Raw genomic sequence first — 25,539 nt, 5'->3', positions numbered from 1 at the left:
AGCATTGTCTGATTTGGCCAAATTTTGATCACTATAGTGACCATAAAATAAAAGCTTAAATTTTTTAACTGGAAAACTCATTTTTCAACCCATTTTGACCCAAAACATTAGAGGAATCGTGATAGACATATCTATAATCTTAAAAAACCCTACCAAAAACCAAAATCAACTTGAATTTAGATATGTTTTTTCATGAATTTTAAATTAAAAAAACATAATATAAACTCCCTTTATCAAATGGAATCGTTTGACATAAATTTTATTCATTTTGATAGCTTAAATCAGTGTCAAGAATATTTTTATATCTTTATCGCCATAATTCGGCGATCGTTGTCTCTCTTTTTCAACCATGGACTAAAAAATAATAAAAATTAAATTTTATACTAAAATTAAATTGAAAAATATTAAGGTACTGAAATTGTATAATTTGCATGATTTTTAAAGTTGAAGGACCAAAGTGTATATTTTTACTAAACTTATGGCATGCCACCCATGTTTAACATCTTTTTTTAGTTTGATCTTTTTTTTTTCAATCCCACCTTTTCATAAGAAATCAAGATTAATTAATCTTTAATTTATAACTAAATCATCAAAAAAAAATTAAGAATTAAATTGAAAAAACCCAAAATTTTCATAGCATCCACGGTAATGCATAAGAGTACGAAGAATAAGCAAATCAGTGCTTGGCCTAGCGGTGGAAGGGGCTTGTCTCCTTCCACTGCACCTGGGTTCGAGCCCTGACGTGCACGCCTATCACCCCCGTGGTGCCTTACATGCCTACTGGGTTTGCAGGATATTCAGTGGGCCGTAGGAATTAGTCGTGGTGCGCGCAAGCTGGCCCGGACACCCCACGTAAATAAAAAAAAAAAGAGTACGAAGAATAAAACCTTGTGCAATAAAATACAAAAAAAGACCCATGCATTTGAAAGTAATATTTAATGTTAATAATAATGGTGTGGAAGTAGTACGGATTTGATAAATGATGACTTGTAAGTCAAAAGAGATACTGCTGATAAAATTATGGAGTAACATAGGAAGGATGGGAGTAGGCAAATTTCATCATGTTATGAACATTCAGTGGTGTTTGGTTAATATATGTTAGGGCAAAAGACAACAAGCGAAAAGAAGATAGGATATCAGAGGTAGGATATCAGTGATCAAGTTTTATCTTGGATGATATTGAAGAAAGATTATAAATCAAAACCAATCTGCCTCCGTTGGCAAAAGGCCACTAAGTTAACTTCATCACCTACCTCGCTAGCTTCAAATGATGAGTTTGACTAGTTTGATCTTCATTGTAATCATATTTTTTTGTTTTTGTTTTGAGGTTTAGGGTTTGGCAGTTCGCCATGGATACAAGAAGGGCGATGTCCATCTCAAGAAGTGCCAACCCAGAACGGCGGCAGGTAGGTATCCTCCCTATTCTTTGCCATATAAAATGAGTCCGGGCGGCAGGTAGGTATCCTCCCTATTCATGTTAATTTCAGCAAGACTACATGTTTGGCGACGTTCCTCTTAATTATTGGCTTTCCCTGGTCACACATGGCCCACTGATCCTTTCTTGCATGGAACGTGGAATAATTGCTGTATATATCTCTGCTCACATTTTAAATATTTAGCACTGTAAATTAATCTCAAGAACCAGTACCATCGAGCTTCGCCTTGATGGAGCCCTCCATTACTGCACCTTGAATCCATCCCTGGTTTTAATTTTTCACGTGATCACATCACCTGCAAGGATAGTAATGGAGGGCTCCATCAAGGCTTTTGGTTAATTTTCTCCTCTGCTTGGTACTTAATTGAAACAAATAAAAAAAATAAAATTGAATAAACTTGCCCCACATGCAATTGTGCATTAGGGTGGGACATATGCACACCTCATTTATTTCTATACTTGGCCTAATTTACTTTTAGCGAGGTTAATTAATTAAAAGCTTCTTTATATTCAACTAAATCTAGGCGGTGGTTAAATGGTAAGGACTTGGGATCAAGGAGTTTGCTCCCTCTGTGGTCTCAAGGTCGAGTCCTTGGTTGCTCATATGATGACCACTAGAGGCTTATATGATTGTTAACTTCAGGACCCGTGAGATTAGTCGTGATGCGCGCAAGTTGGGCCGGACATCCACGTTAATTTAAAAAAAAAATGATATATATATCATTTTAGTTGAATATAAAGAAGCTTTTAATTAATATATAAACACTTGAATGCACCTTGTGTGCCCATTTTTTTTTATTAATTAAGATTAAAGTAAACATATAATTAATTACAAGCCCTGCTTGTGATTTGTTTTATTCTTATTCCTCAATAAAAATATAAATATATTCAGGTTAGTTTATAGATTAAAATTAAATTTCTAACTTTAAGGATATATTTTTATATTGGCCTGATGTATTCTAAAAAACTCAATAAATCCTTTTCCAAAATCCAGAGCATAATACATTTAAGGGTGCATTAATATACTCTTGAATCCACCCTAGCTACATGTAAATAAATACCCTAAGAATTAATTATCAATATACACAAAGTTAATGAACTTTGAACAAGAGTACCTTTACATAAACTTCAGTGGCAAAATACCAATCTAAGATTTGATTTTCTAGCTGGTGGTGAGATGATGCTGAAGTTGACATTATCTCAGCCCATTAATGTTTGTTGCATTCCACTTCTCATCAAGAACAATTTATCAATAATAAAGAGTTATTAATTGATGATTCATCTTTCTTTAGCTATCAGTCTTTTATGCCGTCTGCTGGCCCTCCCTCCTCCCCTCTTGCGAGGCGAAGTTCCTCCATTGAAGTCATGCATTGTTTATGACCAGGAATTTGGGTCATCAACTTCTTAAGTATACATGAGATAAATCCTTGACATACCATGGAGTTCTTTGCCGAAATTGATCTGCGACCTCCAAGTTCTTACCTTGTTTTTCTAGCCATGTATAATTGTAGACAGATTAACATATTTCTTAATTAATTGTTCAGAAGATTTCTGTTGTAGCCGAGTGATTAACACGTAAAAGTAATGTAAAGAATTAGAAAAAAGGCTAAGCCTTTTTTATTTAAAGAATTAGAAAAAAGGCTAAGCCTTTTTTGTTTTATTTATTTTTAGGTTGGTGGTAAATTAATTTTGATATTTTTTAATAAAAAATTAAAAAATTAACTTAATTAAGTGGAGTTCGTAACTCGAGTTATAAAATTAAAAAAATAACTAAATATTAATTTTATTTTATTAAGTTTAATGATAATGATAAAAAATTTAATGATTGAAATATATATTTTTATGTTTTAAAATTCATGTGTTTGACTCACAAAAATCTAACATATTTTAAATTTTTATTTAAAATTAATAAAAAAATTTGAATGAAACTCACCTAATAAAAAAAAAAAATGAAACTCACCTAAAATATTAAATATAAAGTATAAAAGTTACTTAGTCAATCAATTAATAGTTGAAATTATAAAAGACAACCAATCTTCTCGTCAATCGATACGTTTTGGGTAGGATCTCTCCACCAAGTATAATAATTTTACTTGTTAGACTCCCAGTCAACACTACAAGCAACAAATTCTTAGAAGGAGACGGGAAGAAGACATTTCACTGTTTTTTCTTTTTTTAGTATTTTTGAAGAGAGATAAATTATGTTCGAATGAATGACAGAAAATTGATAACTTTCTTCTGTTTGAGATGTTAAGAGTAATTTTTCCTATAAAATACAACAAGTAATGGTGATCGGTGAAACTTGTTTCCTGCACCTACTTCTTGCCGATTATTTATGGTATGGTTTATTTTCGTATTTTAAAATATTTATATTTTTTAAATTAATAATTTTTTGATATTTAAAAATATTAATATAAAAAATAATTTAAAGAATAAAAAATATTATTTTAATATATTTTAAAATAAAAAATATTTTAAAAAAACCACCACAACCATAGCTTTTAATCACGATAATTGCAGGTAAATTTCTTTAGTGCGTGGCACCTAACTTTTCAGCATCCTAACAAATATCATCCTAATAATTTGTGATTATTAAAGGAAAAAAAAACACTTTTGCTATGTTTATCGGTTACCTGAAAACTGTGGAAGCTTTAATTGTTGCTGTCAATGGTACTGTTTGGTATGCCGGATGGACATGATACAATTTTATTTTTATTTTTTAAAGGTTGTTTGGTGTATTTCTTGAATAATTCAAAGATTAATTTTTGTTATTTTAAAAGTTGTTTTAGTATGGGTTTGAAAATGTAGTTGGGGTTATTTTTTTAAAAGTTTGAAAATGTAGTTGGGGTTATTTTTTTTTAAAATATTTATGTTAAAATATATTAAAATAATTTTTTTTATTTTTTAAAAATTATTTTTAAAATCAGCGTATCAAAAAAATCTAAAAAATTAATTTTTATAAAAAAACTAAAATGTTTTAAAAACAATGTTCTCTAAGTAAAGAAGCTTTTGTCTTACTAGAAAAGATACTACAAGCTTATCCAATGCTTTATACAATGATTAATCTAGTTGATTTTGTTTGATATAAAAATAAAAATAATAATTATTATAATTATAAAATTAAATTTAGAGGTTGATCTTAGATCAAGCATGAATATAGATCAGATTGATTATTAACTTCAATCAATATAAGAATATAAATAATTGTTATTATAACTTTAAAATTTATTTTGGGGGTTGACTCGGATGGAACTTTAGTTAACCTTAGGATACAAATATTTATTATCATAATCTTAAAATCTAACTCGGGAATAAACTCAAGTCATGGGTCAAGATAGTCAACCGAATTGTTATGATAATTATAGAATTAAATTTAGCGGTTGATCTTAGATCAAGCATGAATATAGATCAGATTGATTATTAACTTCAATCAATATAAGAATATAAATAATTGTTATTATAATTTTAAAATTTATTTTGGGGGTTGACTCGGATGGAACTTTAGTTAACCTTAGAATACAAATATCCTAGCGGTGGGAGGGGTTTGTCCTCTTCCTCCGCACCTGGGTTCGAACCTTACTATGCACGCCTGTCACCCCCGCGGTGCCTTACCTGCTCACTGGGCTTGCAGGATGTTTAGTGGGCCGTGGGGATTAGTCGTGGTGCGTGTAAGCTGGCCCGGACACCACACGTAAATAAATAAATAAAAAAAAGATAAAAAACTTATTTATCAAGACATATATGGTACATTCCAATCAATTCTCTCCAGCATATCTAATATTACCTAACCAACTTTAACATTGAATTGAATCAAATTTAATGCGGGATGCTAATTTTTTTTTGGTATTATATTGTTGAGTGCTTTTTAAAATAATATTTTACTTAAAAATATATTAAATAAATTTATTTTTTATTTTTTAATATTTATACATAGAAATAAGTTTAATAATGTTTTAGTATAAGTACACTCTCAAGGACATTAGTTAAAATAAATAAATATAGCCACAAAACAATCTTCAAAACTGTGTCTGCAGAAATACTTGTTCTTGTCAATTGTCATCAGCAGTAGCAACCGCGTGTTATGCCCTGCCGAACCAAAGATCACTCAATTGTATCTTTCTCTCTACTTCATTTGCAGCCTCCCATTTTGCTCGTGTTAATTCTTGCCCTCCTCCCCACAAGACCCAGCACTACATATATAATTAATCTGTATACCTCCCTCTCCCTCTCCTATTTTATATGTTCCATGCTAGCTAGCTAGCTAGCTCTTTAATCGATCTGTCAGGGTTTCTTATTAATAATTTGTTTCTTGCGTGCTATATAGAATACCAATACGCACGACCAACACATAGATATATTATGTGGAGGCTAAAGATTGCGGAGGGTGTGAGCAGCAATGAGTTGTATAGCACAAATAATTTTGTAGGGAGGCAGACATGGGAGTATGATCCTCACGGTGGAAGTCCTGAGGAGAGAGCTGAGGTTGAAGAAGCTCGTCTCAGTTTCTACAACAACCGTTATCATGTCAAGCCCAGCGGCGACCTCCTCTGGCGTATGCAGGTATTGGTTAACTTACTACCCACTTATATATACATATATATGGTATGATCAACCAGAAATAATTGCTAATTCTATATAATTAGTTGATTAAACCACTGTAATTACGTACTTCTTACTGGCCGGGGTCCTATGGTACAGTCTTCATTACTCTCTGTAATCCATTACTATTATAGTTATAAGAACAATCTTTATGCTGTTTAGTTTTATTTTTCTTACAAATTAACGAGAGGTTTGAATTTTCCAAGATCTCTTAATAGAATAAATGATATAAATCTTAGCTGTACTACGTACTCTTCTTCTTCTTTTGTATTTTTTAGTAAATATCTAAAGCTATTCTGTATTCCTTTGTTAATAGGAGGGAGAAGCACCTCGATCTTTTTTGTTCTTGCTTTTGTCCTTTAGTGATGAAGCTGTTTGTTGCGTTTCCATCACCATCATTCAACAAACTTGATTAAACTAAACGCTCCGGAGAATTAGTGTGTGTGTGTGTGTGTGTAGAACATTAATGTTTTATACTTAATTTTCACCAATTTAAGGACGGAAGGTTCATATATTGTAATAATATGTCCGCTATAAATTAAGTTAAATTAGATGGACAGATCAACAAAGAGATCATGAGACAGTCTCTCTCTTTTTTTAAAAGTTCAAGGTCTGTATTAATAATGTTGATGCATGCCCCACACGTAGATCCAAGAGAACTTTCTTTTCGAGCTTTATGAAGATGGATTTATGCAGCTGCCATTGTGGCTTTCCCTTTAATTTTTCTTTGCAAATCTCCACCTTCCATAGTACAATATGTTAGCTGAGCAATCGATAATGGGAAAGGTTAAACGCATTCATACTTGATTTAATTAATGAATCCCATTGATTGAATGGATGGATGAAGTTCTTTGATCTCTTGTTCAATGGTGTGTGTATGTTTAAAAAAAACAAAAAAAAAACAAAACAAATCCATGCCATTATAGGCATCGCATTCTTTTTTCTTTTTTTTTTGAAATTATTATGGGCCTGATGAGTTGAAAAATATTTGTAACTATCATTATCAATGGAATATATAATTTGTTTTCTATTTGGTGGAAGAATTTATATGATTTGTTGTCTCTAGCTCTAATATTATATTATGATCCTTAATTATTCTTTGACCAAAACGATGTATGAATATTGCAGTTTCTCAAGGAGAAAAACTTTAAGCAAAAAATACCTCAAGTGATAATTGAAGATGGCGAGGAGATCACATATGAAAAGGCAACAAATGCATTGAAGAGGGCTGTCCACTTCTTTTCAGCTCTACAGGCTAGTGATGGCCACTGGCCTGCTGAAAATGCTGGCCCCTTGTTCTTCCTTCCTCCCTTGGTGAGCATCTTATATAGCATTTGTTGCCTTCCCAAAAATTTAGATGACTACTTGTAATTATCAGTCAAAATTTATGCTATTTTTTATTTTTTTTGGTTCGCTTGAAAACGCAGGTAATGTGCCTGTACATTACAGGACATCTAGATTCTGTATTCTCTGTTGAGCATCGTAGGGAAATCCTCCGTTACATCTATTATCATCAGGTACATTTATGCTAATTTTCTGTTCTTCATGGTTCTAATTTTCTGGTAGGTAATATGCTAATTATATCCGTGGGAATATTGCAGAATGAAGATGGTGGTTGGGGACTACACATTGAGGGTCACAGTACCATGTTCAGCACAGTTCTCAGCTACATTTGTATGCGAATTCTCGGGGAAGGACCCAGTGGTGGTCAAGACAATGCTTGTGCCAGAGCCCGGAAATGGATTCATGATCATGGTACTGCAACACACATACCCTCTTGGGGAAAGACTTGGCTCTCGGTAATGATCCATCCTGTATTCCTTAATTATCTATATATTGCAGAACCGATATAATTATGCTTGCTAGAACTGAAATCAATGTAAATTGTTCTTTCTGTCGCAGATACTCGGTGTATTTGATTGGTCTGGAAGTAATCCGATGCCCCCAGAATTTTGGCTCCTTCCCTCTTTTCTTCCTATGCATCCAGGTTCTAAAATTTCCGTGTGTCTTCGACAGGATTGCATTTTCTGCCTAACAACATCTGTTCATTTTCCCTCTGTTGCCTTTGTGTTAACACTCTTTTTGGCTTCAATATGCAGCGAAAATGTGGTGCTATTGTCGGATGGTTTACATGCCAATGTCGTATCTATATGGGAAAAGGTTCGTTGGTCCTGTTACACCTCTCGTTCTACAGTTGAGAGAAGAACTCTTTGCTGAACCTTATGATCAAGTCAATTGGAGGAAAACGCGTCATCTGTGTGCTGCGGTGAGTTCACCTTAAACTCGAATAGTTAGCACCATTCTGCAAATTTATTGTGATGTTGCTATATATTGGCAGTAACTGATACTGAATACTGTTGGTGCAGGAGGATCTCTACTATCCCCATCCTTTGATTCAAGATCTGGTATGGGATAGTCTCTATGTATTCACCGAACCTTTTCTTACTCGTTGGCCCTTCCACAAGTTAGTAAGAAAGAAGGCTCTTGAAGTAACGATGAAGCACATTCACTATGAAGATGAAAACAGTCGTTACATTACAATCGGATGTGTGGAAAAGGTGACTTACTGCTGAATAGAAAGGGGCCCTATATCTTCTACCTCTTATCTGATAATTTCTAATACTTTTATGAACTTGGTTTTCAGGTGTTATGCATGCTTGCTTGCTGGGTTGAAGATCCCGATGGCGATTACTTCAAGAAACATCTCGCTAGGATCCCTGATTATTTATGGGTGGCTGAAGATGGAATGAAAATGCAGGTTAGAAGGCTTGCATTCTTTAACTATTATGTAGAGTAGAGACCTCAAAGAGGGTATCATGTGCTTAATAAAATATGGAATATGTGTGCAGAGTTTTGGAAGTCAGCAATGGGATACTGGTTTTGCCATTCAGGCCTTGCTTGCTAGTAATTTTACGGATGAAATCAGAGACGTACTCAAGAGAGGACATGACTTCATAAAGAAATCTCAGGTTTGTTAATTTTACTGTTATTTATCCCTCTTAGAAAACATTTTGCCTTTTCCCTTAACCATCAAATAATGTTCATTTTCTCTTTAATTTTCATTCCGGTTATAGTTTTATCTCACCAAAACTCGAAATTAATTTAAAGGTCAAGGACAATCCTTCCGGTGACTTCAAGAGCATGTACCGGCATATTTCTAAGGGATCCTGGACTTTCTCTGACCAAGATCATGGATGGCAAGTTTCTGATTGCACTGCGGAAGGATTGAAGGTTATAAACTGTGTTCAAGCACTTAAAAGTCCCTTATCTTCTTTGCCATTTTGTTCGAATTGCAATATGCCTCTCACCAGAATAAACTAACTTGCATCTACTATGCAGTGCTGCCTACTTCTCTCAATGATGCCGCCAGAAATTGTTGGCGAGCAACTGGAGCCTGAGCGGCTTTTCGATTCTGTCAATGTTCTTCTTTCTCTACAAGTAAGAATTAAACTAGGACGCTTAACTATCTATAAACACTATATCTAGCAATTTGTTTCCTTCAATAAAGAATTTTCCAAGGTCACAAGATAAACTTTGTTGCTGAACATCCAGAGTGAAAATGGAGGTTTAGCGGCGTGGGAGCCAGCTGGAGCTCAGAAGTGGTTGGAAGTAAGTCCTTGAACATTTTCGGTATTTTTATCTGTTCTTTCATTTTCACTTTATTTTAATCGTGAACAAATGGTGTTTCAGCTACTGAATCCCACAGAGTTTTTTGCTGACATTGTCGTTGAGCATGAATATGTTGAGTGCACTGCATCAGCAATCCAAGCATTATCATTGTTCAAGAATTTGTACCCTGGTCACCGAAAGAAGGAGATCGATAATTTTGTAACAAATGCTGTACGATACCTCGAAAGCATACAAACTCCAGAGGGTGGATGGTATGCCCTCCTAATTAATTTTAACTTATGTTTATTTTGGTTCTCCAAGTATTTCAGAACCTGTAATTTAACCACAGGTATGGAAACTGGGGAGTTTGCTTTACTTATGGTTCATGGTTCGCACTCGGAGGCCTAGCAGCTGCAGGCAAGACTTACAGCACCTGCGCAGCCATGCGCCAAGGTGTTAATTTTCTTCTCAGCATACAAAAAAACGATGGAGGTTGGGGAGAGAGCTATCTTTCATGCCCTAAGAAGAAATATGTACCTCTTGAAGGAAATCGATCGAATTTGGTACATACTGCATGGGCTATGATGGGTCTGATTCATGCTGGGCAGGTTAGCATGCTGTTTATCAGTAGTTTTAGCCTACGTTGTTGTTTCATTTTCCGTAATTTATACCCTTTTCACAGCCCTGCCTCCACAAAAGCCTTAATAAGAAACGGCCTCAGAATTTCTGATTATAAAATCTGTTTCCTATCCATGGTTATAGATGGATAGAGACTCTGCACCTCTTCACCGAGCAGCGAAGCTCATAATCAATTCGCAGTTGGAAGATGGTGATTTCCCCCAACAGGTAACTTTCAAAGTATTAACCTATAGTCAGAAAACCACTTCAATTGAATTTTTTAAAGATGGGCCAGACTCCAAAAAGTCTGCCTGCGATTCCTATCAGCCCTTTGTGGGTGGGTGCTATATACTATGATGGACATGAAAAAATTGCTGATGATGCATCTTCACTTCAACTTTTATATCAAAAGATCCTTAACCCATGATCTTCTTATTGATGGCAGGAAATCACTGGGGTGTTCATGAAAAACTGCATGCTACATTATGCAGCATACAGAAATATCTATCCATTGTGGGCTCTTGCAGAATACCAGAGGCGTGTTCTTCTGCCTTCGAAATAATTGAAGTCCAATAGCAGAGTGTCTAACTCATCATTGCAAACACAAACGAAATAATGAATTTCAATCCAATAGCTATATCAGTTTGTTTTATTGCTTGTTCTTTTAGAATTTCCCTAATATGTATAGAGAATAAGGTTCTTGCGTAATAATAATAATAATATATTTTTGTACACAGATCGAATGTCTCTAGCAGAAAATTGTATCCTGAACTGTCTCAGGTTCACACTTTATAGAATCAAAAGGGCACAGATGTATCTGTGTTGGCTTGTTTTACTGGATTCAGCTGTCTCAGTCATTGCATGTTTTCCTCTCTTCCAAAACTTTCACCAAATCTAGCAAGCACCATCTCATATCCAGCTCACTGATCTTTCTACAAATTCTACCACTTTGTAAAATCTTGAAAGTCATTAACAAATTGTTTTTTAATAGAAGAATATCTTAAAGTCTACATGAAACTTGAGCCTCGGTTGACAAATTGCAATAACCAAACTAAGAAGTAAAGTAAGCTTGACCAATTCCTTTTCAAATATAACAAATCATTTCTCATGCAAAAAACTTTATGGTTTGATAATACGTGGGGTTAACCCCCATTTTAGCTGATTTTGAGAGGGTGGGAGAGGAGGAAGTTGAGGGAACTGTCCTGATATTGGCCCCGTTATCTGGCAAAGAGTTGTCTTAGTTTTCGTTTCTTCTATATAAATGTTTGTTTGGCCAATGCAACCTTCATGAACTAAAAACTACCTCTATAAAACACTAAATTCTTCAACAAACATTGGAGCTCTTTCTGTGTAGCCTAATCCTTTTCATTTTCTTCATTTTAGTTGATTTTGAGGGAGTAGGAGAGGAGGAATTTGAGGGAAGTGTCCTGATACTGGCCCCGTTGTCCGGCGGAGAGGTGTCTTAGTTTTCGTTCTTCTATATAAATGTTTGTTTAGCCAAAGCAACCTTCATGGACTAAAAACAAGCTCTGTAAAACGCTAAATTCTTCTACAAACATGGAGTCCTTTCCATGCAGCCTAATCCTTGTCGTTGTCTTCATTTCTATTCCTCTTTTATTATTAATCTGCGTCCACAAATCCAATGTTTCTCATCCTAATCTCCCACCGGGTAAGATGGGCTTCCCAATCATCGGAGAGAGCCTTGAATTCCTGTCTGCAGGAAGGAAAGGTTACCCTGAAAAGTTCATTTATGATAGAATAGCCAAGTACTCATCCCAAGTTTTCAAGACTTGTATTCTAGGGCAGCCCACTACAGTCGTTTGTGGGGCGGCAGGCAACAAGTTCTTGTTCTCTAATGAAAACAAGCTTGTTGCCTCATGGTGGCCAGATTCAGTAAACAAGATCTTCCCTTCCTCTACACAAACCTCTTCAAAAGAGGAATCCAAGAAGATGAGGAAGTTGCTACCTAACTTTTTCAAACCTGAATCCTTGCAAAGATATGTAGGAATGATGGACACTATTGCACAAAGACACTTGGAGGATAGTTGGGAAGGCAAACAAGAAGTAACTGTGCTTCCACTAGCTAAGACGTACACCTTTGGGATAGCATGCAAAGTATTCTTGAGCATTGATGATCCAAAACATGCTGCCAAGTTAGCCCATCCTTTCAATGATCTGGCATCTGGGATAATTTCTATTCCCATAGATTTGCCAGGAACATCTTTCAATCGCGGTATCAAGGCCTCAAAGTGGATAAGAAAGGAGCTGGTATCTATCATAAAGCAAAGGAAGGTTGATCTAGCCGAGAATAGAGCTTTGCATACACAAGATATGCTGTCTCACATGCTGTTAACAACTGATGAGGATGGGCAATACATGAAGGAGACAGACATAGCTGACAAAATTCTCGGTTTGTTGATTGGTGGTCATGATACTGCTAGTGCTGTAATCACTTTTATTGTCAAGTATCTTGCTGAGCTTCCTCACATCTACCAGGAGGTTTTAAAGGGTAAGTTTCCCCTCTGGTTAATTACGTTTCTGTCCTTTTCCATTTCATAAACATGATGGGTTTTCATTTTTCACTGAACAGAACAAATGGAGATTGCAAAGTGGAAAAGGCCGAGGGAGCTGCTCAACTGGAATGATATTCAGAAAATGAAGTATTCGTGGAATGTTGCATGTGAAGTACTGAGACTAGCTCCTCCACTTCAGGGTGCTTTTAGGGAGGCCATAAATGACTTCAACTTCGCAGGTTTCCACATACCTAAGGGTTGGAAGGTAGGGCAGTCCACATACCTAAGGGTTGGAAGGTAGGGCAGTTCATGCTACACACACACGCATTTATAGTACTTCAATTTATTGAGAGATGGCCTAAAATCTTTTGTTTTTCATTTGGGGGATTCATTTTGCAGTTATATTGGAGTGCCAGTTCAACACACAGGAATCCTGAATGCTTCCCGGATCCTGAAAAATTTCAGCCGGCAAGATTCGAAGGGACAGGACCAGCACCTTATACTTTTGTGCCATTTGGAGGGGGGCCTAGGATGTGTCCTGGGAAAGAATATGCACGGTTGGAGATACTCGTGTTCATGCATAACTTGGTAAGAAGGTTCAGGTGGGAGAAGCTGATTCCTGATGAGAAGATAATTGTGGATCCCATTCTAATTCCTGCTAAACAACTCCCCATCCGCCTTTTTCACCATCAGAAAAAATATTAACACTATAATAAATTAGCAATTCATTCTTGCCCTGTACAATATTTTACATTACAAGAAGAAATTAGGACTTACTATCCATGCAATCATGCATCTAAAACATTACTCGAAGCGTTAAGCCTGTTTCTTCTTTCTTACATTGGCTATGCAATATTGTATTCGTACTACTGTCTCTGCTCTAAAAGGCCAGGTTCCGACAGGACACTATTGCCTCTTTATAACTTCTTGTGAAGTGTGTGTTAAGATGAAATCCAGAGTCATGTGATTAGCAAAATGCCATGTCAATCCAATCCCCAGTATCAAGTAAACTGATTCAGCAACGCAAGTTATTTGTTTTTCTTTCTCGCGTAAGCTGGAATGCATACCATTATATTTAAACAATCTGATGGCACAAACTTGACTTTTCAAAACAACGACAAATTTTATATATATATATATATATATATATATATATATATATATATATATATATATATATATATATATATATATATATATATATAAAATAGCGACGGGGGATGGAATTTAGCAAAAAGAACATCCGATCAGCCCCCTCACAAAAGCAAGCTGAAAACGCTAACAAAGAAAAAGAAGGGCTGAGAAGCCACGCCAACCATGCAAGCTCAGACAGAAGCCATCCCTGCGACACGAACGAGACGCCTTCGTTCAGCAGCTCCTGCCCATTCCAAGCCGAAAGAATCTTGAAGCACACATAAGCCCCGGCCCAGATGAGAAGGGAGTTGAGCCCATAGGAATAAAACCATGTCCCTACCAAGCCCACACACAGCAGCTGAACAGAAGAAAATGAAAATAAGGTCGCCGAGAGCCGTTCCAAAGAGGAGTAATGTGCATCGATATACAGTGGAATCACCAAATCTTTTCGTTCTGTAATGTAATTGTGAAATGAACACAAGTTAAAAGTTTCAAACTTTACAAAACCAGCAAGTAGAAACATAGATAGGACCACACATCCGTAGCATTTTTCAACGACTAACATCTTAACTGGAACGGTCTGCATGAAAGACGTAATGGTTCAGTAATATAATAATTCAGTCTCTAATTTTAGATACCATAATTTAGCCCCATAATTGTCTTTCACTGTTAATTCATTAAAAGCTTCGTCAACTTCGTAGAAAATGATCAGGTTATCCCTGTGGGGTGGTGTTGGAATCTGATGAGAACCAGGCTGGAAGAAGCAAAGGCAGAGGCAGAGATTTCCAGAAAAGTCAGGGAAGCAGAAACAGCAGCAGGCACGGCAGAATTTCCAGCTGAGTCGGTACAGGAGTCCTGGCGGGATTGGGTTTTCCAGCACCTATAAGTCGGCAATCAGGGGAAGTTTTGTAGCGGGAAGTGGACTGGAAGAAAGTGGAACGACCCTATAAGGAAGAGGAGATAACAAGTACATAAATAAGAGGCATTCTATGTGGCAGAATCACTCCTAAAGTCAGCAACTAGGCAAGCCAGACTTAGGTTCCTGATATGTGTCAACTAGCTTAGAGTAGGATTAGGATTAGCTGGAATTACAGCTATATGAATAGCCAGGGTGTATCTAGCAATGATTCAAGCAATAAAAAAATTATCAAACACTTTTCAGAATTTTCTGAACCTATCTGTCCTAACGGTAGGTAGGAAATGAGAGAGTTTGCCAGGGAATAGGAGGGTTTTCTATGAACCTCAAACTCTAGTAACCATCAAAATCCTCAACACCGAAATGTACTCTTCTTCAAGATCTGCCCAATCATTGTGTGTCTGAATTTGCAAGCTCTTGAATATAAAAGGAGTGACTGCTTTTCAATCTAACATTTCATGTTTTGGTAATGAGGTGAGGGTGGGGCTTAGCTCATTGTTTCGTGCTTCGAACATGTCCTCGTAGCTGCATCAAAATGGAGTGAACGGCTTTCCTTGGAATCCAGCTACCACCAATATGTGGTGTGGTCAGCAGAACCTGAAGCTTGCCAAGCATCAACAGAGGTAGTGATTATTGGAAATTTTGTAGTTTCTTAGTAAGATTTTCACACAAAATATATCAATAATTTTATACTTTTTCTGCAGGAAATCCCTCAAGCTGTTGAATGGATGAACCAGTCAATTCCAAATCATGAAAAATTGGAAGATAAAAGCTACTGAGGAGCATTCCAAAATGTAGACTTGATGAAATCCAAGCACAAAATTTAGGTTTATTTGGTACCCTTTTAGTCGATTAATTTACTATTGGGAGTGATGGTATGCTTCGTTGAGGAAATGCTTGCTCATAATTTTCAAGCATCCAAGTTTCTACCCTACCCGCGTATTAAAGCTTCAAGTCTGGAAAGGAGCAGTGAGAGAATAGAAAGAGGAGTGCTGATATCCCACATCGATGAAGCAGAGTATAATGTTGAGAGCTGCACCTATAAAAAGAAATTGAATGAACGGTTTAAAGCATACCTTTCTCGGCCTTTTGGCTAAGATCAAGTGTAGGATCTGTTCTTATCAGTTTAATATCTGATACGTGGGCCATAGATCCCCACGATATTAAATTAATTTTTTAAAGGGAAGGGTCCATTACAGTAGCTTGCTACTGGGATCCTTAAGCGTCGCCCATGCGTTGCACTACTGCAAGGGCCTGGCGCACCCTCCATTCCCAAATTGAAATGTTTAGCTAGTTAACTACTCTTCAGCTTCTTGTTCGTGACAGTAAAGCCTCTGATGTAAGCTTCATTGGATTCCGATTGTCAATCGGGGATTATTACCTGGATAAATTATTACAAAAACAATACTGTGTTGTCTATGCCAGACGTTGTCATTGAGCATGCATTTGTCGAGCGCATGAGCTCAAAAGGGTGGATGTCGTGCCTGAGATTATGCTCAAATGTTTCCACCGCAAGTTTGGAAAATTGGCGGGGTTGGATTCATTTACGGAAAGACGGTTTGCCCTACAAAGCTTCGCAGCTGCTTAGCAAGAGTTCCAGTAATTGTGCTGCTAAGCCTGCTATGCATATTGTCTCCGAGTCTATACAAGTTCTAGCTTGCCAAGACATTGGCCTCAAAACTTCTAAACATTAATCTTTTTCCTGTACCGCTTAACAGAGTTGCCAAGCTGGTAATTAATTCACAATTTGAAGATGGTGATTTCCCCCAACAGATAACTTTCTGAAACTAATTTAGCCATGTTATTACTTGAATCAAAATTTGAAAAGAACAGTATTGAGGACGAATGCTATCAGCTTATTACGGGTAAACTTTTATGGTCTTAACCTATGATCTTATTCATGACAGGACATCACTGGTGTGTTAGTGAAAAATACCATGTTACATTCTGCAGTGTATAGAAAAATCTTTCCACTGTGAGCTCTTGCAGAATACCAGAGCTATGTTCCATTGCCTTCCAAATAAATCTAAACTCAAAAACAAACAACCCAACTCATCATTGCGAACAAAACTAAGTATGCGAGTCCAGTAGCAGATTTTTATAATAGAAATAAAGGTTTTTGTATAATAATGCTCTTCTATAACATAATGCTGTTGCAGAAAGGTGCACCCTCAACTGTCACAGATGGTGCATGCTCTCTTCTAGTGTTACGATTACAGGTGCTGCTTCTTAATATAAGCAGGACTAGTTCAAATATGGTAATGCCAAAAAAACCTCAAAGAGCCTGCAGTACCTGGCAACGATATTCTCCAAGGGCCCATATAGGGAAAATGTTCCGGTATGCTGAATAGCTGATCATACAATTCTTGTTGAAGACTCCCATGATCTCCTGTGATCAAATAGACAAGTTAGTGGCATGCCAAGAATTAGTAGCTCCTTCCTGTTTGATCATTAAATGAACATATCAAATTGTTCCAATAATGCGGCAATTCAAACCTTTTACTTTTAAAGCTGATATGTTGTTATACCTTCTCTTTTTTTTTTCTTTTTTCTTTTCCCAGGTAATGTTACATCTATGAACTTTAGGTCAAGCAAATTGAACTTTTCTCCCAAATTTTCACCAAAGTATTCAAGTTGTTATAGCAGATGACAATGAAAGACCCTCATGTTACCCAATCAGTTTGTATTATGTTCTACATATATACATTCATTTCTCCTGAAGACAAAATTCAGTTGATTACGCGTAGTTGCATTCACGAGCTACAACCAATTTACAGAAACAGGGATGTTTACCTCTTGAGGAAAATCTCCATTCTCCATTTGAGAGTTTATTAACAACCTTGCAGCGCGGTGCAATGGTATTGGATCCCTCTCAGCCTATTACATGTTAGAAAAAAAAAACAATTATCATGCACCATAACAAATCTCGAACTCATCACGTTCCTCTCATCATGCACCCATAACAAATCTCGAACTCATCACGTTCCTCCCTCTCATCATGCACTTCAAAAACCAACTTTAATCTTGCTAATTGAAATGTTGTTCTTTTTGGTAAAAACCAAGGGTGCTATAGGTAGAGAGGCTTCAGCAACTTTATCTCTAAAATGCAATTTAAAAACAAAACTAATTGGGTAACCACAAGTTTACGAGAAACAAAAAAATTCCCAAATGTACCTGCCCAGCTTCAATGAGTGCTAACATAGCCCATCCAGTGTTGACTATATGTGGTCTGTCATCTTTCAGATTCGTATACACCTGTTTAATAAGAGATAATGAATAAGAAAATCATACTGTCAAGTGATTTTAGAAAAGTTGACATAGGATATGCAGCATGGAAACTATAAGCAGAATTAGCAGATTGGGAAGGCAAAAACTCTGACAAAAGGTGTGATACAAGGCATGCCTAAATTTGAAAATCACAGAAAATATGAAATAGGATTTTTAGTCCAACCTTGTTTTGACATGATAGATAACTCTCTCCCCAACCACCTCCAGCAAGTTCTTTGGACAGCATATAATTACAAGCTTTACGGATACTGCTGGAGCTATTATATGTCATGCCAGCTGCCACCAAGCCCTTTATCCCAAACCACCCAGCATAGGTGAAGCAGACTCCCCAGGATCCATACCTGTTAAGAACATCCAGAGAACTTGCCATTGAATGAAGCAATTGATGTAATGAAAGTATACAAAATATGGGCACAAACCAACCAGGAACCATCTGTCGCTTGAATCTTTTCAATGAAGTTTGCAGCTTCTGCAATGCAATTATCTATTTCTTCCCTCCTATGACCAGGATACAATTTCTTGAATGATGCTAGTGCTTGGATTGCCGCTGATGTGCATTCTACATATCTATGTGGACATTTCAGTCAACATCACAAATTAGAAATCCACAAAATTAATGAAATTCTAATGCATAAACATGAAATTGAAGTGTGCTGGAACCTCACGGGTAATCAATGACAATGTCACCAAAAGTTTCTGCAGGATTGATTAACTGAAACAGAACAAAAATATTAAATAAATCCAGTAGTAAACACAGCATCATCAATATAAACTGATGCGTGAGTCATTAAGCTTAGATTTAAATGGAACCACGCTAGTAGTCAGGGTAATGTTATAAACAAGGATTAAGAAAAAGCAAATGGCTCAGGATATGCATTAATTCACACTCAACTTTATGCTAAATAAGTTGTAAGAATAGTTGAAAGAATATGTGAAGAGACAGTTTTAACGAGGAAAAGAAATCATCATGCATAATCTACAAAATACTCAACAATTAAGGCTTATTTAAGATGGTTGGATTCTCTCGCAGCATTGACCTTCCTATGAAGTTAGCCCAACCAACAAAACACTCAAATATATAGTTTCTCACTCGCAGAACTAAGAATTCCTTAAAAGACCTCCTTCAGCAAGGAGAGCAGCCATTGACCACCAGTTCTGCAAATCTTAAGTCCTTAATATTAAAATTTTCCATGGGAATATTTGCATTTTCTCAGGAGGAATTCATAATGTCAGAGTGAATTCAAATGAAAGGCTTGATCACTTAAGGAAGTTACCTCCAACCACTGGTACGATCTTGTCAATTCATATGTTGCAAAACCACCATCAGCATTCTGCAGCAGTGTCCAAAATTATCACACATTTCCTATCAGTAGAGTACTCCTGAATGCATAATATGGGAATTCCTATTCTGAACTAACTTTCAGATGCAAGATCAGATTGAAAAATATTGAATGATTTCACTGTGGGGGAATCTAAACTTGGAGCTAACAGAGATTCTCATTAACTCCAACTTTGTATCATGAGCTTGCTTATGGTTCATATACTTGGTCATGAGCAAACACTTCTAACCCAGGCATTTATGAAGCAATCTATTATGATAACCCTACTATTCTACTATAATTTAAGGTCATGCTTTCACTAAATCAAATGTTATGGTATGCCTTTGGTACCTTATCAACCTGCATCATTCCCTATTTTTCTCCTTGCATGCAGCACCATTAACCAATAGAATTGCACTAACATATTACATATAATAAATGTAATCTTGCATCCTTATGTGATAATGCTTTAATCCCACTCTTGTGCTAGATCCAACATCTGTGTCAATGCAGCAACTAGGACTTAAATACCTGTAAAGAAAGGATTACATTTACAGCATCACGGAGCCTCTCCACACCTAAGGGATCCCCAACCATTTCAGTTGGAAGTTTTGATAGTAGTAAAACAGCCTGTACAGGTAGATAAATATCAACAAGACACATATGAGACAAGAATATGAACTTCTACAGTTTCATTCACGTTTTTACCTTCAATCCTTCTGCAGTGCAGTCAGAGATGGGCCACCCGTGATCTGCAGTTGAAAATGGCCAAGCTCCTTTAGAGATGTGGCGATACCAAAAATTTAAATCTCCAGGACAATCTTCTAGGACCTTCAAACAAAGTATAGCTGGTTGAGCAAGGAGGGCTAGCATTGGTGAATTATGGTAGAGCTATATCTACAATTGAGAACCTGTGAATCTTTAAGGTACTTGTGTGCTTTTCTCAAGGTTGCACTATATTCTTCAGCAAGGTTGGTAGAGACAATTGCTTGAACAGCAAAAGCAGTATCCCACAACTGACTTCCATTATATCCCTGCAAATTCAGTACAATTTCACCAGCTAATACAATACATATGTATCCAACTCAAGTGTCCCCTCATCAGTAACACCCATCAAGGATGAACCATCTTTTCTAAGCAAAAATAGGAGGAGAAAAGAAGAAAACGGATCTGAAGTAGAAGGAGACTCTATAAATAGTTAAGGAGAGGGTAATGCTTTTTTTTTTTTTACCTGCATTTTCATTCCATCTTCAGCAATCCACAAATAGTCTAATACTCTTGGCAGATGCAATTTAAATGCCTCTGAGTGTGGATCTTCTACCCAACAACAAAGCATATTCAATACCTGATACATACAAGCAGTCATATAACTGAACACAACAAGCTAAGGCCCAAGCGCATTGGCAGAATTATATTGGATCTTATTCTTAACAGATACTGCACTGGAGCGCTAAAGCTGTACGTTTCCTCTGCATTTTCTTCTTATTTAACAGAAAAAAGAGCATCATCAAAATCATCAATCTGTACCTTGTTGACCGGACCTATGCATATGTACCGTGTATTTTCATCTTCATAGTGGATATGCTGCATCACTTTGTGCAAAGCCTTCTCTCTCAACCTATTAAGAGGCCAGCGTGTAAGTATAGGCTCATATGCATAGTGAAGAGAAGCCCACAGAATATCCTGAACCAAAGGATGAGGGTAGTATAGATCTTCCTGCCAAATTTTGAAATAAATAAATAAAAGGTCCAGAATCAACATCAAAAAAAATTTCCTGTAAGGTATTTAGAGTACAAGTTTGGCAAGAAAACAAAAAGGATCTCTAACCAACCTTTGCACATGTATTACGAGCTGTATTCCAATCTACTTCATGATATGGAACAATGTAGATCTCCTTTCTCAAAGATTGAATTGTGGGTGTTATAGGACCAACAAACCTCTTCCCATATAGATAAGACATTGGTAAATACACCATACGACAGTGGCACCACATCCTTCCTATGAATATAAAACTTCAAGGTTGCTCACAAAAAGCAAAAGCCTATTGATATTTGACAGAACTACATCACAATAAAGTTAAAATGAAAGGTTGTATAACGTTTGAACTATATTAACAATGAGGTAAATTGCAGGGAAGCCCCCAGCAAGTACACGGAGATAGAGAACATTCTGTTAACAGAACGAAAGCAAGAGATAACATAGCTAAATAAAGAAAACCAAATTATCAAAAGTTTAGCTCATTCAAAAAGCAAAACCAAGCAAAACAGCTAGAAATCTATGAGAAGAAACATGTAATGCTCCAAGTGTGAAAAAAGAAGGTAACTAATAGTCTAACTGCACGAGAAATTAGTAACCATCTCTAACATAACATGTGTGTTTGGTCAGACACAAGCAATTTTAGTTTCCTTTTCTATTATTTGTTTTTTAGTTAATCAGACTATTGTCCACTTACTTGGTGCTTGGGAATGCGGTAGCTTTTTGTTTTTCAGTACGTTTCAAAAGTGCATTTCACATGAAAAAGTATTAAATTAATGTTTTTTAGTGCTTTTTGATGGTTTTGATTTATAGATGTCAAAAATAAATAAAAAATTGATAAAAATCGTTTCAATGCATTTTCAAGCAAAAAGCACAAAAACACATTGCACCACAATGCCAAACACACACTAAGTCCCATCCCAGTTTAGGTCTTTGGCAGTGAGCAAAACATATTTTGATGAGGGCTCCTATAGAACATTTTAAAAGACTATTAGTCTTCAATGGTTCGCTGAAATGAGGGCTAAGAGAAGTGAATTAAAAAAAGAATTCATCCTTCAGTATCTTTGTGTAAAATGCGGTTGCTATCAAGACTTTAGCCTGCACACTTGTGATTGCAGGGCCAAGATATTTTACCATTACACCAAGCAATGGACCCTTGATGGATCATGTAATAGTTTCACCTTTTATATTTTTAACTTGAATTAGTTGGTTAAACAGCATAAAAGAAAATATATTCCACTCTCCTTTGCGTGGCTGAAATGAAATAAGCATGTATAACTATTCAGGAACCTGGATGCATTGGGAGAAGGTAAGGACATAGCCATACTTCTGGAGGCAGTGGATTATTCCCAGGCCATTCATAGACTCCAAGTACCTATCATCATCAAAGATCAACCAAATGGCACCAATATTGTCATAATCTATAGATTTTGGAACAAACCAACAAGAAAAAGACCAGGTTCATACCGAAAGCCACATTTTCCCCCATGAAGTAATCTCAGTTGCACCACCATGGTCCAAGATCCACATACGTCCCTTTTCCATTTCCCCATCACCACCCTCAGCTCCTTCACCAAGTAACCTCAAGGTCACATAGTTTAGACAAGTACCAAACATGGTGCTTGGGCCTTCAATATGAAGACCCCAACCCCCATCTCTATTCTGCAGCAAAATGTGGCACATTTACAAAATAGTTCCCATAATCTGTTCATAAAGGTCCTAATGTTATAGCTAAAATTAAACGGCTAGCTTATGGTTTTGGTCAAGCTACAGCTTGAGAACTGAACTTTGGGGCAGAACGCTAAGATTAATTAGAGAAGGCATTCCGACAGCCCCCCACCCCCTCGATGTCCAGCAAAGTTGTTTTGATATCAAAAGATGAACTAATAGAGGTTCAGATGTTGCCAGATAGTACACTTACCTGATGATTGTACAGATATCTGCACATCTCTCGCTGATGTTCTTTTGACAAGACAGCATTCAGAGCTCCCGTAATAGATAAAGTAATGATCTGTAGCAATTCAATAGCAAGGCTAAAATTACATGCTAATATAATCAATTACTCCGAAGAATGCAATCCTTCTGTCTAACCATAGCAAAAAAATCAAAATGCAACATTGCCATTAACACAAACACTCCGGTTCTCATTCAAACAGTATGTATCAATCATTAACATGCAAAGCAAGTACCTTTTCTCTCAATCATGTGAAGCCAAGCAATTGGTAGTGAACAATGAAACTGTGAACTTAACACGTGAGACAACAAGTTAAGGTTTCAGACTTTACCAAACCAGGAAGTAGAAACATAGGACCTCCATAATCACCAGGCCAATGACCATCATGCGCCTGAATTTTCCTATAAAAATTAACAGCCCTTCTCAAGGTAGTAGTCACTGCTTCATCAGTCACATCTTCATCGTCTTTAACTTTAATTTGAGGCAAATTCACACATGGGTTCTCCTTTTCAAACTACATTTCACAGTCAAAACAATCAAAAAGCTCCAAACTTTGACATAAAGATCCAAACTTTGAATAGAATTCACAAACGGGTCTAACCTGAAACCTCATAAGAAGGTCAGCACTGTGTTTTTTGTCAAACCTTTGAGCTTGAAATGAAAGGCAAGCATTTTGTAATTGCAAAAGCTCATCTGGGGAGCCAAGTTGTGGACAAAATTCCCAAACTTGACGACCCAGATGATTGTTAACACTTCTAAGCCATGATGATGATTGACTATTGTCATGAACACTGTCTGCTCCTATCGTAAGCTTCCACATTTGACAATAATTAAGATGTTTTTTGTTTTTTAGTTTAGAGGGGGAGAGAGAGATAAAGGAGGAGGACTGCAGGTAGTAGATTCATTGTAAACTGAGATTTGACTATTAACTATGAATTGTATTAAGGTATTATAATTAACTATTAACTAACTATAAATTAGGTATTAAGTATAACTAGCATTGTTCATGTATTGACGAGACATTAAGGATCTCCTGTGTATTTTTTATAATTTATTTTGGTTCAAAGATTAAATCTTAAAAACCAATAATATAAATTATATAATTTAGATTCCTTTAAATTTTTTTAAAATAAATAATTTTGCTATAAAAATTTATTTATATTATTTTTCAACTTTTAGATACAGAGATGAAAGAGAGAAAGATCATTGAATTTTGATGATAAGAAAAAAAGTTACTGTTTAAATCAATTTCGACATCAAAATAAATTTTTTTATGTACATGGATTTCATGAGATGAGAGAGACTTAATAGTGATTTTTTAGTGCCTTGATATTTTCTAAAACGATTAATCTAGGTTAAGAAAGATAAATCTAATTAAATTTCAGGTTTTTGGACCTTTTCAGTGTAAACTCAAGGTATAAATTGAAAATAATATAGATGAAAAAAAAAAGAAAAAAAAGAGATATAACTCAAATTGTAAAAAGAAAAATGAATAAGGCTAAAAATAAAACATTTAAGTAAGTAGGGCCAAAGTGTAATTAAAGAAAAACTAAGACTATAAATACCTTATTTTTCTTCCTTTTAAGACTGGCTGCATTGAAGATAAAATAAAAAAGAGAACTTTTTTATTTTTGTACAAAAAATTGAGAGAGAAACACCAAAACTTATTAGGTTTATGTAAGATTTAGATCAATTGATAGGGAATCAACAAGAAATAAGTGAAGAAATCGGGAGGGGAAAAGAATAAAGGGCCAACTAGTGTGCAAAAAAAAGAGGAGTTGAAATTTTTCAACTGGTTAAGGATCGAAGTCCAGTTTATCACCATGTGAAGAGCCCTAAACTTGATTATGCAAACCAATTTAAATTCATTTAGGTATTGATGCATTAATTTTGAATTTAAACTAGGGTTTTTAAGGAGAATTTAGGAAAAATATAAAATGGTGTGAAATTAAAATAATTAGAATATTGTAGGTTGCTTAGAATGTGAAATTATATAGAAATATCAAAGAAAAAATCAATGGTTAAATAATCATAGGTGGTCAGCCATCGAGGAGGGGGATTAGAAGAGAAGAATTTATGATTTTCTTTATAAATTGCTTGTGACGTGTTGTTTATAATGTTGACAATAGTTAGTGAAGATAATTTTTATGCGAGATGAATTTGGTTCTCTTAGGCTAAGTTTTGGCCAAGGTAAGGTTAAGAAAACGAAATGAGAAGTTTTTTGAGATTTTGTATGTTAATAATGAATAAATTATGTATTTGTAAAATATAACATTTAGTGAGGTTACCGTATATACAATGTGAAATGGTTGTTTGAAGGAAAACTGAAAAAAAAAATTGTTTGAAAGTTCATTTAAAACTTTGATGAAAATTGGATAGATTTGTCTATCTAAATTTCA

General features: G+C 35.8%; 3 protein-coding genes and 1 long non-coding RNA gene across 5 annotated transcripts; 3 read left to right on the top strand and 1 right to left on the bottom strand.

Moving 5' to 3' along the window:
- Positions 1-5,448: 5,448 nt before the first annotated feature.
- Positions 5,449-10,993, top strand: LOC105130437 (beta-amyrin synthase). 2 transcript variants are annotated; one of them, XM_011032946.1, is made up of 17 exons: positions 5,449-5,627; positions 5,760-5,995; positions 7,163-7,348; positions 7,462-7,551; positions 7,636-7,833; positions 7,937-8,021; positions 8,134-8,300; positions 8,401-8,592; positions 8,679-8,792; positions 8,884-9,003; positions 9,143-9,265; positions 9,374-9,472; positions 9,587-9,643; positions 9,725-9,915; positions 9,993-10,251; positions 10,406-10,489; positions 10,707-10,993. In XM_011032946.1, exons 2-17 carry the CDS (start codon positions 5,795-5,797, stop codon positions 10,821-10,823), a joined length of 2,283 nt encoding a protein of 760 aa, XP_011031248.1. In that variant the 5' UTR covers positions 5,449-5,627; positions 5,760-5,794; the 3' UTR covers positions 10,824-10,993. The 2 variants fall into 2 exon arrangements, with proteins under 2 accessions (XP_011031248.1, XP_011031247.1); XM_011032945.1 differs by having other exon boundaries at positions 5,449-5,644.
- Positions 10,994-11,451: 458 nt separating this feature from the next.
- On the top strand, positions 11,452-13,694 carry LOC105130438 (beta-amyrin 28-oxidase-like). The gene is made up of 3 exons (XM_011032947.1): positions 11,452-12,770; positions 12,852-13,039; positions 13,174-13,694. Exons 1-3 carry the CDS (start codon positions 11,819-11,821, stop codon positions 13,477-13,479), a joined length of 1,446 nt encoding a protein of 481 aa, XP_011031249.1. The 5' UTR covers positions 11,452-11,818; the 3' UTR covers positions 13,480-13,694.
- A 1,349-nt stretch (positions 13,695-15,043) lies between these two features.
- Positions 15,044-17,081, top strand: LOC105130439 (uncharacterized). Its single transcript, XR_843236.1, has 3 exons — positions 15,044-15,447; positions 15,529-16,624; positions 16,732-17,081. It is a non-coding gene; the product is annotated as an uncharacterized LOC105130439 (long non-coding RNA).
- Positions 16,860-24,068, bottom strand: LOC105130440 (cycloartenol synthase-like). The gene is made up of 18 exons (XM_011032949.1): positions 23,742-24,068; positions 23,472-23,654; positions 23,108-23,197; positions 22,654-22,848; positions 22,477-22,561; positions 21,263-21,429; positions 20,959-21,147; positions 20,663-20,776; positions 20,343-20,465; positions 20,140-20,262; positions 19,963-20,061; positions 19,387-19,443; positions 18,778-18,824; positions 18,536-18,679; positions 18,276-18,453; positions 17,999-18,079; positions 17,618-17,701; positions 16,860-17,213 (listed from the first exon to the last, which is right to left on the bottom strand). The coding sequence occupies exons 1-18, from the start codon at positions 23,958-23,960 to the stop codon at positions 17,100-17,102; spliced, it is 2,292 nt and encodes a 763-aa protein (XP_011031251.1). The 5' UTR covers positions 23,961-24,068; the 3' UTR covers positions 16,860-17,099.
- Between the last annotated feature and the right edge of the window lie 1,471 nt (positions 24,069-25,539).

This window comes from Populus euphratica, unplaced genomic scaffold, assembly GCF_000495115.2.
Source record: "Populus euphratica unplaced genomic scaffold, PopEup_1.0 scaffold21.1, whole genome shotgun sequence".
NCBI lineage: Eukaryota > Viridiplantae > Streptophyta > Magnoliopsida > Malpighiales > Salicaceae > Populus > Populus euphratica.
Note: the sequence above shows the minus strand (reverse complement) of the source record. Positions and strands in the feature narration are given on the sequence as shown.